This window comes from Benincasa hispida, chromosome 12 (assembly GCF_027475165.1).
Source record: "Benincasa hispida cultivar pf3 chromosome 12, pf3_genome.v1.1, whole genome shotgun sequence".
Lineage (NCBI taxonomy): Eukaryota > Viridiplantae > Streptophyta > Magnoliopsida > Cucurbitales > Cucurbitaceae > Benincasa > Benincasa hispida.
In genome coordinates, this window is record NC_143489.1 from 18,004,573 (window position 1) to 18,019,463 (window position 14,891).

Consider the following 14,891-nt stretch of genomic DNA (forward strand, 5'->3'; position numbering starts at 1 on the left):
TTTAATAGGATTTTCTATTGAGTGCTAACCGTTTAAATATATTTTTTTTCTAAAAATATTTTATTTAACCAAGACAGATAAAAAACCGGAAAGTGGGGGAATTCAAATCCTATATTGGACAATTTCTTGAGAATGGAAAAGCAAATACTTAGAATAAAAGGTAGTGATCTTTTGTTTAAAATTATATCGTTTCATAAATGAACATGTGTAAATCCCAAGCCTTACCTTCACGTATGTTTAGTAATGTAATTATTATAAGTTAATGTTAATTTGTAGGGAAACTTGATTAATGAAGAAAAAAAATTTAAAAAAAAGTTCTAAGTATGGTAAGAAGTGGCTCTCGGGAGGTTATGGAAAGCCTAGCAAGCAAAGGAATTGTCTAAGTATGGAACGGTGTATGGTTTTGCCATGGGCATTGGTAAGAAGGAGTGTTGTGTGAGGATTGAGGCCATTAGAGGTTAGGCGAGCTTTTGGAGGCCGCATGGTGGTGCTAGGCGATGTTGACGTGCAAGGCAAGACAAGTAGGGCGGTTTATTGGTCTACCTACCGTTAAAAAGAATTGATGTGCCAAGCGCGTAGGATGGCAACCTAGGCGATGGCATGAGGAAGAGTCATGGCCTTGGGTGAGCGGCCATGAGCATGGGCAATAGTCGTGTGGTTGTTTGCATTGGGCAGTAGACATGCGTTAATCCAAGGTCATGGGAGGTTAGTAAGTAGGCGATGCACGCTGCAAGGCATAAGGTGATGGCTCGATAGTAGGCAATGGTGTGCAAGTCTAGGAGCCTTGACGACAGTCCTAAGCAAGTTGATGGACAAGGCATGCGATGGTGCATGCAATGATCATGTGCAATCAAGAGTGTGGGTGATGGCCAAGAGTTGATTGTCTTGGTGTTAGCCATGCGATAATTCTAGCCTTGAAAAGTTAGGTGACGCATGCGGTAATCAGCAGCAGGAGGTCCATGAAGTATGCGACAATACCACATCTTGTGGCCAAGGAAAGGCCAAGGGAAGCAGCAAGCAAGCCAAGACCTAGAGGATGGTAAGAAGCGACAATAGATTGGGTGCGATGTTGATGTTTACATAAGTGACCAATATGCATGAATGTGTTGATTTGCAAAGGTTATCAGCATGATTAAGCCTCTAAGTAGGCCAACTGCCATATTCAGGGCAAGTAATCCCACTTGGGGGGGGGGGGGTTAGGTGGCAGCTTAAGAATAAGGAACTGGCATGCAACTTCGAGTATAAATAGAATGCTTGACTTCAGAGAGAAAGTTTGAACAAACTACTCGTACATTGGAAATAATTCCAAAGCCATTTGAGAGTTGTGAGTGTCTAGTTGCTAAGATAGGGCTGCCGAAAAGAAATCCAAAAGGAATTGAGCTGGAGATTAAAAAAATGGCAGAAGGGTCGAGCTCTCAGGTGAATCTGGACCAGTGTTGATGATTTGAAGTTTCTTGCTAAATATTGAACAAGTTTGTAGGAGGAAACTTTCAGAGAAAAAGCCTGTATAATGAGTTATTCTCGGAAATCTACTTTAGGATCAGTGTTCACTCTTAATGGAGAGGCTGTAGTGTGGTGAAGCACCAAGCAGGGGTCATCGTTGACTCTAGTATGGAGGCCGAGTATGTAGCAGCTTATGAAGCTTCTAAGGAGCTGTTTGGCTCAGGAAGATCCTGACTGATCTGAAAGTTGTTCCAGACATGTCTAGGACCATCACCTTTTATTGTGATAATAGTGGTTCTGTGGCAAATTCTCATGAGCCTTAGAGTCACAAGCGCAGAAAGCATATCGAGTGAAAATACCATCTCATCAGAGAGATTGTGCATCGAAGGGACGTGATTGTCACGAAGATAGCTTCAGAACACAACGTTGCTGGTCCGTTTACGAAGGCTCTCACGGCTACAGTGTTTGAGAGTCACCTACAGAATATGGGTCTAAGGGACTAACCGCGGCTGACCTAGAGCAAGTGGTAGATATTTTATTGGGCCTTAGTGCCCTAGTTTATTATTTTGTACTTGTAATATGATTACCTTGTATACCCCACTAGCTTTAGGACAAATGGAAGATTGTTGGGGTTGATGCCCTAAATCTCGTAGGGTCTTGTAATTTGTAAACATTTGTATGAACAAACAATTTTGTGATTTATAATATGAGATATTTTATTCACTTCAGTCTATGAAATATGAGATATTTTAGTTGCATTAACCACAAACCAATAAACTAAGATCCTTGGTTATCTTTGTAACTCAAGCATGCATGTGGAGACATACAAGTGGATTGTGCTTTAAGTGATAACTTAAAGGTTAGTATTATACGGATAAAGGAGGGAAACCTTATCCTTGTGATAGTGGCCCGCTTTGTAAATGTTGCAAATGTTGTAAAGTGCTACAAATGATCTGATCCTGACCATTCATGTATTAGACATGCGAGCGGGGATGCTCTATACAAAGGAGTTTGTATAAGATCGAACTACGAAATGTTTAGTCTTGTTATATAACACCGTTCATGACAGAGACTTTCATTTAACAAGGATAACCATAGGTAACATGACCTTAATCTTGAGTGAGTTGTGAACTTCTGCCTATGAGAGCGGTCCTTTGATTTGTATGGGTGCGAGTGGCCAAATTGCCGACTTAAACCTACCACTTTGGGAATTCGTCTAATTTGGGAGCTGGGAACTGATGACACGCAGAAATGCATATCATCTTAGGTCTTTTATTTAGAATTCTGAAGGCTATTAAGCAAAATATGCGACAATTATGTTAAGAATTCATGAGAAAATTAGTTTGCGTTGATCGACATTAAGAATCTCGACTAACCCATTATTATGCGTTCAATTGTCTATTTTTGTAGCTAACGCAGAAAGTGGACGCAAACGTGAAGCCAGACTACCGTATAGACGACTGCATGTGGAGAAAATCTCCATCGCAAAGGCGAACGTGTTCGATCAATGCGTGGGTGTTGCGGTAATCAGCTGCATGCGTCCATCGCATGGGAGTTGCGCTCGTCAAGCGATTGCGGCTACACGATAACACATAATAAATGATTAACACAAGGTTGATGGAATAAACGCATCAACGTACATCTCGGGAGAATCAAAAGTTGATATTGACATTTCACCTACCACGTCGTTAGTCGCAGATATTCAGAAAGGACTAACGCGCCGTGAATGTTAGAATTAAAGCAGTCCATTAATGCTGTCGGCAATCCAAACTCTATATAAAGAAGTCGATGAGTAGAATTTCAACTCATCTAGGGTTTATCCCTGCGATCCAGACAAATGCGTGAGAAGAAGCTTGAGAGTTCTTCACCTCCTTCATCCATTTCGAGTGACGATTGGAGCCTTCGACCGGAGCTAAACCTCGAGAGAGTCAGCTCCTCCGCCCATCCATGGCACTACCGATAGCCTTGACATACATCCGCTGGAAGCAAGTCATTGCTTCCAGCTGGTCATTTCATCTTCTCTTCTTTTCTTATATTGTATTGCACTACATTTTGGGATTAAGGAATTAATACATTTTGTGTTCAATACATTTCTATGATGAATCATTCATCTTCTTTGCTTAGCATCCTTAACTTTCATTGTATCACTTAGTGAGATTGCTAGAGTATCGCATACTTAGTCATGTGGATTAGAGATATGAAGTATGTAGCAAACCATCGAGAGGTGTGCGTTGCATGAGTGTGTGAGCAACGCCTGTCTATAGGCGAACGCAACGATTGTCTATGAGTAAAGTCAGCAACAACTAACTGTCCGAGAGGGTAAGTAGTTGGTCACATTAAGCAATGTAAGTTATTGTTCACTAGAGATAGGAATAATCTTATATCAGCAAAGTTCATGTAGTTACCTTGTCTTATGAGCGCATCATTCATCATTTAGGTATACTTGAGAGAGTAGTCTAAAATTCAAATCTAAGACTCGAGAGAGCGGATTGGAACGCATAAGCAAGAATGAAAAACTTAGAGATAAGCTTTGTTTACTATCACACAGCGTATGCACCCTACGGAAAGGATATTGCATGCATCCAGGAAGTAGGATATGGTGGTTGTATGCAGTCATCTCGACACTTATGCATACACATCGCATACGTCCTAGATTTAGGCTTTTAGTGTGTGTACCATGATCGCATGGCTTGCGTTGACTAAGGTTTCTCTTGCGATCACTCTTAAGGGTTGCAATGAAGACATCTCCACATTTTATCCATTTTTCCATCCATTTACTTTATGTCAAAAGTTGTTGCGTCTCTACCTCTCATTCATATTCTCATTGCATTGTTTATTACTTAGGAGTAGGAGTAGTGTTAGCATAGAAACCTCCCATCCATTCTTTTATTCAACCACCGCATGCACATTACCGCATTCATCTAGCTATAAGTCCTTGAGTTCGACCTCGGATCACCCAAGAAACTTGCGTTCGCGTTATACTTGGCGTGAGCATAAGAAAACTTATGACAGGAAAGCATGGTCATCGCATACATTTGTTAACGCAAAGTCATTCCAACGCATGACCACGATGCATGATAATCAACGCAAACATTAAGAACATGCATCGCATATTGCGTTCACGAAATTTTAGTTGTCAAGTAATTGACAACTAAGTTCCCGTCATCAAATTTTTTAGGCACCGTTGCTGGGGAATTAGATGTCAATTACTCGACAACTAAAATTTCGTGAACGTGATATGCGATGCATGTTCTTAATGTATGCGTTCATTATCATGTGTCGTGGTCATGCGTTGGAATGAATTTGCATTAACAAATGTATGTGATGACCATACGTTCCTGTCACAAGTTTTCTTACGCTCACGCCAAGTGTAATGCGAACGCAAGTTTCTCGGGTGATCTGAGGTCGAACTCGGGGACTTGTAGCTAGATAAATGTGTTAATGTGCATGCGACGGTTGAATAAAATAATGGATGGGAGGTTTCTATGTTTACATTAATCCTACTCCTAAGTAACAAACAACGCAATGAGAATATGAATGAGAGATAGAGACGCGAAAACTTTTGACATGAAGTAAATGGATGAAAAAATAGATAAGATGTGGAAATGTCTTCATTGCAACCCTTAAGAGTGACCGCTAGGGAAACCTTAGTCAACGCAAGCCATGTGATCATGGTACGTACACTAAAAGCTTAAATCTAGGACGTATGCAGTGTGTATGCATAAGCATCGAGATGACCGCATACAACCACCGTATCCTACTTCCTGGACGCATGCAATATCCTTTCCGTATGGTGCATATACTGTGTGATAACAAACGAAGCTTATCTCTAAGTTCCCCATTCTAGCTTATGCGTTCCAATCCGCTCTCTCGAGTCTTAGATTTGGATTTTAGACTACTCTCTCAAGTATGCCTAAATGATGAATGATGCGCTCATAAGACAAGGTAACCGCATGAACTTTGCTGACATAAGATTATTCCTATCTCTAGTGAACAATAACTTACATTGCTTAATGCAACCAACCACTTACCCTCTCGGGCAGTTAGTTGTTGCTGACTTTATTCATAGACAAGAGTTGCGTCGCCTATAGACAACCGTTGCTACAGTTTCACACTATGCAAATAAGGTTTTCTCACACACTCATGCAATGCACACCTCTCGGTGGTTTGCTACATGCTTCATATCTTTAATCCACATGATTAAGTATGCCATACTCTAGCAATCTCACTAAGTGATGCAATGAAAGTTAAGGATGCTAAGCAAAGAAGATGAATCGAAGGAAACATAGAAATGTATTGAACACAAAATGTATTAATTCCTTAATCCCAAAATGTAGTGCAATACAATATAAGAAAAGAAGAGAAAATGAAATGACCAGCTGGAAGCAAAGACTTGCTTCCAGCGGATGTACGTCAAGGTTGTCGGTGGGGCCATGGATGGGCGGAGGAGCTGACTCTCTCGAGATCAGTTTCGGTCGTCACTCGAAATGGATGAAGGAGGTGAAGAACTCTCAAGCTTCTCCTCACGCATTTGTCTGGATCGCAGGGATAAACCCTAGATGAGTTGAAATTCTGCTCATCGGCTTCTTTATATAAATCTTAGATCGCCGACAGCATTAATGGACTGCTCTGATTCTGACATTCGCGGCACATTGTCCTTTCTGAATCTCTACGGCTAACGGCGTTGTAGGTGAAATGTCAACATCAGCTTTTGATTCTCCCGAGATGTACGTTGATGCGTTCATTCCACCAACCTTGCATTGATGTTTTATTATGTGTTATCGTGTAGCCGCAATCGTACAGTGACCGCATTCGCTTAATATCGCAACTTCTACACAATGACCACAATCGCTTGACGAGCGCAACTCCCATGCGATAGACGCATGCGGCTGAGTACTACAACACCCACGCATTGATTGAACGCGTTCGCCTTTGCGATGGAGATTTTCTCCCCATGCGATCATCTGCGGTAGTCCGGCTTCCGCGTTTGCATCCACTTTCTGCGTTAGCTATAAAAATAGACAATTGAACACATAATAACACATAATAATAGGTTAGCCGAGATTCTTAATGCTGATTAATGCAAACTCATTTTCTCATGAATTCTTAACATAATTTCCGCATATTCTGCTAAACAACTCTCATAATTCTAAATAAAATACCTAAGATGACATGCATTTCTGCATGTCATCACACCCCTAAACTTAGAATCATGTTTGTTCTCAAGCATGCGTTATACTCAAGAAATTCTAACTCACCTTCTTTCTTTCCTTTGCAATGATCAGCTTCTCAGAATATAATTTTCTCATACCTCTAACCATCGCCGCAATGCTCTCCTCCACTTTGGCTGCTTCTTCAAAAGGATCTTTTCTAAGTTTAGATCCAGCAAGCCTTTACTCAAAAACTTTTTACTCATTCACTGCAACTTTGCGTTTAGCTTTTGAGAATGCGTTCGTTCAAAAATCTTCAAAATTTTGCGATTACTTATTCAAATGCGGCGTTGAACCTGTTACGCTCTTCGTTTTAGCTTACCCCCACGTGTATCATGCAGGCATCCAACTTTGGTTGCATTCTATATTCAACTCAACTCTTGTCTTGCTTGATTTGGCTTGTGCCAGACAGAGAAGTTGCGCTTATGCGTTGATCCTGGCGACTTACCTTTATTTTGGCTTGTCCCTGCGTGTGTCATGCAGACATCCAACTATGGGTAAGTGTCTTTCACAACTTAACTCTTATCAACATGGGTTTCCCCATTGCGTTGACAGTGGAGTTATTATTCTAAAAAATTCTCACTTTTTTTTTTCAAATGATTACAATGTAATGAACGCAATTTCTCTGAGACCGCTGCCACCCCCAAACTTAGAGGTTGGCAGCGTTCTCACCGCAAAGCTAAAAGCAAAATCAACAGGAATGCGATAATAAATGTTTGAGCAAAAGTTTGCACAAAATAAAACTTAAGATTTTTAAAATTTGAAGAAGCTAATAAAAGCAAGGAATACCTTGCGATGATTAATAAAAAGATGCGGTGAATTATACGTACCATCATAGAAACATCGCAAAGCAACGCAATCGGGAAAAATAAAATGTCAAAAGGATAATGCATAAAAGATAATAAGAAAAGAACCTTAGACGGAACAATGCATGCGATTATGCGTTGGAATCCACGCGATCGAAGCCATACGTTGAAGGATAAAAGGAAATCTTTCGTTGTACTGCGCACCGAGGAGACTTATTGTTGCACCTATAAAGAGTTAATGGATGCTGGATATCGTGATTAAAGAGTTTAGTTAGTTATTCACGTAACGTTGAAGTTTCAAGCTACAGGTCCGTAAGGTCCTCTTCGTAGCTCAATAGATTCATGTCGAGAATCAGTTTTTGCGTTAAGTATTAAAATTAACAAGAGGGAATTTGATTATATATGATATAATTAAATTGATTTAGATACATTAATTAGAAGAATTAATATAAATATGATCTATATTAAATGCCATAAAGGAGAAAAAGAACTATAGTTTATATGTTGCATATGACGTGATTTTAAAACTATAGGTTATAAATATAATATGATAAATTAGTTATTATATTTATTTATAATAAATTAATTATAAGATAATTGATTTCAGTTTTCTCTCTAATAACCACCTTAGTAAGTGGTTTTAATCAGTTTATGACAACTGGTAGAAGTGAAAATAGTTTTCATTTTGATTAAATAGAGAAACATCCCACGCGTAAGAAGCATCAAGTTATACAATAGCTTGGTTGAGAGAGTAAATGATCAATCGAGGATTCTTTATGATAGATACTCGTTACTAAATGATCGAGTACCCAAGTCTAAGCGATAGATTTCTTCCATCTCCCACTTACTCGATCGTTTTCCCCGATCATCTAGTTCCTCATTCTCTCTTCCAAATCCATTTAGAGCCCACACCTCCTGGATTCTCATACCAAGAATACCAAGGTAGCCTTGTGATAATGTCAAGTTTCTATTCAAGGGTCGAGGATCGAGTTTCATTCGTTGTTGTTCGAGGATTTCCAGAGGCATGTTGCGTTCGTGCTGTGGGACACATTGCTAAGTTCGATCGAGGAAATACTAGAAGAAAAGGTTCTTCAAGGGTATGTTTACTTGATCCCTTTGTTTTTACCTTTGTAGCATATTGTAATTTACTAGTTATGCATAACTGTTGTTGTTTGATTGGAAATGTCTTGTTCTTACACGATAGGGTTTGGAACGATCTGCCTCCACTCATTGGTTCTCTATATTTAGAGTTCCTTCAGTCGGAGCATAGGCTGAATTAGCATCTAGGAGAAAATTCTAAGTGTCCTAAGCCTAGGAAAGGCGACATTGAGAGGTAAGCTTAAGTGACAAAGTGAGTTGTGGTTAATTATGAAGTTAGTCTTAGGAGGGAATCATACACCATAGCTAAAGTCTATAATTATGTTTACAGGATTGACACCAATAGGGGAGGCTTATCAACCTTATGAGAGTTGCCCTAAAAACCGTGAGTGACAATGCATAATTTATAAATGTTTCTAGAAAGCTATAATTGACCAAGTTTGCTCTCATGCTAAGTATTTATAAGTAGATTTCAAGCAACCTAGTCTTTATGATTTTAAGCATGATTAACGCATGATGTTTTATGAAGCATGTTTTCCCTATGTAAAGCTTTAATGATTAATGCATGCTATTCCTTTAAAGCTAGTTTACAACATGTTTTAGTTAACTTATATTCAAATGAATAAAGCATGTGATGATGATTATGCCTAAAGTCTTGGTATTGAAATTAAATATTTTATGATTAAAGCATACATACTTCAGTAAAAGAGTTTATGACTATGATACAATAGGTTCGATACTGAAAGACTTAGAGAAGGTATCTGAGTAGTAGTACCTAAGGTATGACGGTACTTAGTTATAACCACGTCCACGTTGGTAATTTGACGTCGAGGGATTGAGCAAAAGGGTTCTCTCTCGACTAAGGCTAGATGTTGAGGGTTTGAGCTCGAAGGTTCATTCTCAACTAAGGATCGATTTAGCTATGTTTCCAGACATGTTATGTTTTAAAAATTTTGCATGTATAGTTGCTTGGAAAAGATTCTAAATTTCAGTTTACTGTTCTCCAATTACAGTTTTAAGCATGAGAACTATATTTTATTAAGTCACTCACTTAGATAGTAGCTTACCTCGTTTAAATATTTTTCCTTCCTCAGGTAGCGGTCAACTCCCCAGAAGATAACTCTGTTGCTAATCTGCCACTTAAGGACTCTAGTTGCAAGAAGTTTAGGTGGTTGTCTGTAAATATCTGTATACATGTTTTGTGTATATAGGAACTAGGTAGAGGTTGGAGGCCCATAAGATCTTGTGTTGTGTACATTCTCCATATATGTTAGCTATATGTGAAACCCTGTTAGTTTGTGACTGTTGGTTGTTGAAGGTTATATAAACATGTTTATTATTATCAGAGTTTCTAAGTAGGTCCAGCAGGTTAGTCGACAGTAATTGTCAGCAAAAGGATTGGTAACTACTGTCGTCACACTCTCTAGGTTAAGAAGGTAATCAGGGAGGGAGTATGACAACTTATCTTTTCGTAATTAACTAACTTGAAGAAGAGACATGACTATTCTATAAATATGTCTCCTCTTCAAATTGTAAAAAATAAGATTTTTTTCACCATTACTTTTTAATAACAAGGACAAGGTCCCGCACCGCCCGTTAACATTCCTACTCCCAAACAAACAAATTTGTAAGAATGTAAACCAGAAGAGCATGCTGAACAATTTTTGGGGGCATTGCTTATCATGATCAGCCTAAGAAATCAAATTATCAAACAGTTGGTATACGTAAGGTTTTTAGAAGAAATAAAATTCAAAAAAAGGGAATAATAATAATAATAATTAAAAAAAAAAGGGTTTTCTTCATACAAAATGAACATTTTGCCTTCAAGAAAATGAAAATGTGGTTGAATTATGCCCAAACTCTTTTCCTGGGAGCAAGATCCGATGTTTTTATCTCATCAATTTTTGCAGCTACAATAAAATCATTCATACTCAAACCTCCTGCAAATCCAATACCAAAATTGCTCAGTTCAAGCTTATAAATTTTGGTATATTTAAGTTTGTATCCTAATTTTTAAAAATATTTTCTCACTATACTACACGTGAAGATTAGTATCGACTCAAATTGAGGTTGAAGGTTCAATCTCGTTCTCATGAAAAGAATGAAAGAAAAATGATATAGTTAAATATACCAAATAATCCTCAATTCTTTTTGGGGGTAATTTTCAATTTAATTCTTAATAACATATTTGGACAAATGGAAATGCTACTTGAACATCCGACCTGAAAGAAATGGAATATGATATTATATGATCATGTCCAAGTGTCCAAATATGTAGATAAAATGATAATCTAACCGTTCTATAGGTCTCATTTTATATATTTCGATATTATAAACTTTCATCTTTTGATATTTGAAAATTAAGGTACTAAGTTTTGAAAATTAAAATCATAATTTTTATTTCTAGAATTTAGTTCAGAATTTGTGTGTTTCTTTAAATGAAAAATTAAAAACAAAATCGATATCAAACCAGACGGATAGAAAAAAGTGTTTTGAGAGAGAGTAGTACCAATGGGTGAAGTCCAAAGCTCAGCTCTAACTTGATTAGGCTGCTCCAAATGAAGATCAGGAAAGTGCCCAACATTCTCCACAACCTTACTTATTCTATTAATCAATTCAACACAGCATTTAAAATCCCTCAATTTCCACAAACATTGAAGCTTAAATTCCCCTCTTCCATCATCCACCAATCTCCAACCCACCACCTATTAGGGGGAAAAACCCACAAAAGAAATTACAATTAAATCAAAACTAAAATCAAAATTCAATGAATAATACCTTCTTCAAGAGCTTTTGGGCTTCATCCTCTGCCATTGGAGCCTGCAGTGAAGAAACTGGAACGCACTCTTGCTGAGACAGAGCCAAGGCTCGGACGTTAGGGATCAGAATTTTGTGCTCTGTATCGGAAAATCCCACCACTTTCTCCCCGAAATTGCTCTCGATTTCTGCCGGAAATGGGTCTCTGGCACCGAAGTCCCCCAGCTTGTCGGCTCCTACTGAGACTATGACGGAGGCTGAGCGGCGGTTGCGGCGGAGGAGAATGGCGGGAGGGGAAGAGAAGCGGCGGCGGTGATGGGGAAGAGGGAGGAGTGGGAGGTGGAGGTGGGTGGATGAGGCTGTGGCCATGATTCAAGGATGAGATTGTATTTTCCTTTTCTTTTCCTTTTTTATTTTCAAAGAAAATTTTAGTGGATAGGTTTTTATTTTGATGTTGGCCTTTAGCAATGAAAGGAAGAGACACTCAAATGCAAGATAAATTAAATTATTATTATGTTTCATATGTGTGAGTGTCAAGGCCACTTTGCATACATGTGGGTTAATCTCACAACATCCTATTGATCTTACAATATTTAGTATAAAAAATTGTATAATATTAATTTTTTAAGTTTTTTAGTAAAATAGAGTTGAAGTGATTTGAACCACAAACCTCTTGTTCTCAGCATATCTCATGTCATGTTAGTTGAGCAAAGTTCTTTTTGGCTTTTAAAACTAGGCCTATAAATATTAATTTTACCTATAAATTTTAATATTTTGTTATCCACTTTCTAATAATGTTTTAAAAAACTAAGTCCCGATTGGTGATCATTGTGTTTTTTTTTCCAATTTTTGAAGATTTAGCGTATTTCCTCTCATTTTCTTACTATGATTGAATCAATAAGTCGAAAGGTTGAATTCTTAGCCAAATTCCAAAAATAAGTTACAAGTTTTTAAAACTTTTTTTTAGTCTTCAAATTTTGACTTATTTTTTCAAACATGGGTAAAAAGAAAAAAAAAAGAAAAAAAAGTGAGAGGTGGAAAAGAGGTATTTATAGGCTTCATTTTCAAAAACTAAAAATCAAATGATTACCAAACAGGACTTTAAGAAGTAATTTCCAAAAACTTGTTTTCATTTTTGTTACGAGTTCAAATGCTTCTTTAACCATAATCAAAAAATTGAGAAGTATAATTTTTTTTAAAAAAAATAGAAAATTAGAAGTGAAATAGTTACCAAATGAGGTATAAACTTTCAATTTTATGTATAATAGGTCATTAAACTCTGGGATCACATCGTTTGTATCAACAAACGAAGTGGGCCCATAATGTCCCCAGGATAAAGTACCCAACCTCATCCATATACTTATAGATCTTTTGGCTATATACTAAAACTTGATCATCTTTTATGTCTCTACATAAAGTTAAGTATTCATGTTATAGCCATGAGTTCGTTTATTGAATTTATGAATGAATGCAATTCAATAACACCTTTATTGAATGAAGTCTCAATAATACCTTTATCGCGAATAGAATATGTTTAATGTTTACAAACAGCGAGTTTTAGGACATTCCCAACAAACTCCCACTTGGACTGAAACTCCAGTGGGTTTTAAATATATACAAATAGACAATGTTGAGTATGAGAGAAAAAAAAATATAATAAACTAGGACATCTAAATACCCTTTATATTACATTCTCCGAGGGAATAATTGCAAGAAGCAACTAGCTAATGTCGCCTAAAAATGATAGCAGGCACAACATAAGAATATAATGGTTCAAACTAATGGAAGAGACTGAAGGATATGCTGACACATTTTTTGCACGCACTTACTATGAACTACTTCCCCTATTCACCTTATTATTGACCTATGCAAACACTTTCCGAATGGAGCAGCCGCGGTAAAAGCAACATGAAGTCGAGTATGGATCTCACGATGTAAACTCTTAGGAATATGAGAGCTAAAAATAATATATAATATTTATTAATCTTCCACTGAAGTGTTCTTATTGTATGAGTATATGATGGAACGAACACATGCGCAATGGAAGAAAAACGGATCTAAAGTACTCTAATTAGATTAATTATAAAGATAAGCATGCAAGGAATCAAACAAGTAAAACGGAAAAAGAATACAATCTTTGTAGTCTTTGAATCTTCTCCAAATCAGCTCCAATCTCCTCATAAATGGTTCGTAGACCACCACAAGAGTCTTCCCGACTATTCTCGGCCTTAGAATGAGATGGTGGAATCCGGTGAATGACTAATTTAGAGAGGAAAAAGCAAAAGTTTTGAGAGAAGAAAAGGAAGAGATTATCACATAATCTCATCTAAACCACTATGGCCAAGAGGTTTCAAAAGCATTAAACACTCCTTTTAAAGACTATTACATACAAACATGCAACTTTGAGTTTGATGAGAATTTAACACTAAAAAATCCACTAACTCAAAAGGTGGGATTTAGTAGGAAATGTCTTCAAATGAAGACAACACTTAGCCATGCAAAAGTTGGTATTTCCCACTCACAAATGTTGGATCTTTCCACTAATTTGGTCAAAGTTTGACTCTCAAAGTCTAAAGTCAACAAATGTGACATCTTCACTTTCAAAAATCAAAAGTCAACAATTTGACTTCCATTGCATTTTTTACCTAGTCAGCAAATTGACTTACAATGCAATTTTAATCAAATCCATTTAATTTCAAAATTAATTCTAATAATACATTTTAAAAATCAAATTAATATTAAATCTAACACTTATCCCAATTAATATGAATCCCTATTCATAATCTTGATATTTAAATCTTATTTAAATATCTATTATTTTCTCTCTCTTTATATTTAATTCACAATTAAACATTAGGTTAAATATATCGTATATATTTAACGCTTTGCTCCGAAAATCGAATTTGAACACTTCAAATTCGTTCATCACACTGTTCTAAGGTTTAGTTCGATATGAGCTAGTAGGGGGACCTTATGAACCTACAGATAATGGGCTCCAACAATCCACGATTAACCGACTAAACTCTTTAACCTAATTAACCATCATTTATTAACTACCGAATCATTCCACTAAAGCCTAGTAGTTACACTCCCTTCACTGTAAATATATTATGTCCACTCAATATAACCATGATTAATAAGTTAACCCTTCATAAGTTGTTCGTGAATGAACTCTTATACAAGAATACCTCTGAGCGGAAGCGGATATTTCCAAAGACATTATGATAGAATTACTACATTTACATTCAAACATATAAATATGCATCATACTGTAAATTACCGGCATGCTTAGAACAAATAACCAACAAGAGAACGAATGCATACCAGTTGAAGACTCTTTCTTCACAGCAAAACTTATTCTCTCCAAGGGAACAGGTGCTCTCGCTCTCGCTGGAACGTCAAGCTATTGTTCGGCAACACCATCGGTCGTCTACCACGAACGAAGTCCACACGAACAGAAGAAAGATAGGGATGACACCACCACTTGAAAACCTTGGTATTCTTGGTGTGAGAATCCAAAGAGTGGGCTCTATTCAAATTTGGTAGAGGTGAGGAGGATATGAAGATCGTATACAAC

General features: G+C 37.2%; 1 protein-coding gene across 1 annotated transcript; it reads right to left on the bottom strand.

The window, feature by feature from the left end:
* Positions 1-10,208: 10,208 nt before the first annotated feature.
* LOC120069433 (Transcriptional coactivator/pterin dehydratase) lies at positions 10,209-11,833 on the bottom strand. Its single transcript, XM_039021183.2, has 3 exons — positions 11,336-11,833; positions 11,067-11,262; positions 10,209-10,497 (listed from the first exon to the last, which is right to left on the bottom strand). The coding sequence occupies exons 1-3, from the start codon at positions 11,681-11,683 to the stop codon at positions 10,406-10,408; spliced, it is 636 nt and encodes a 211-aa protein (XP_038877111.1). The 5' UTR covers positions 11,684-11,833; the 3' UTR covers positions 10,209-10,405.
* Positions 11,834-14,891: the final 3,058 nt, after the last annotated feature.

Bases quoted from the DNA above. Each gene is read 5' to 3' on its own strand.
- LOC120069433 (XM_039021183.2), bottom strand. From the start codon at position 11,683: ATGGCCACAGCCTCATCCACCCACCTCCACCTCCCACTCCTCCCTCTT. The intron at 11,263-11,335 runs GTATTATTCATT...TCCCCCTAATAG, and splicing joins CCCAAAAGCTCTTGAAGAAG to GTGGTGGGTTGGAGATTGGT. The intron at 10,498-11,066 runs GTACTACTCTCT...TTGGATTTGCAG, and splicing joins GCTTTGGACTTCACCCATTG to GAGGTTTGAGTATGAATGAT.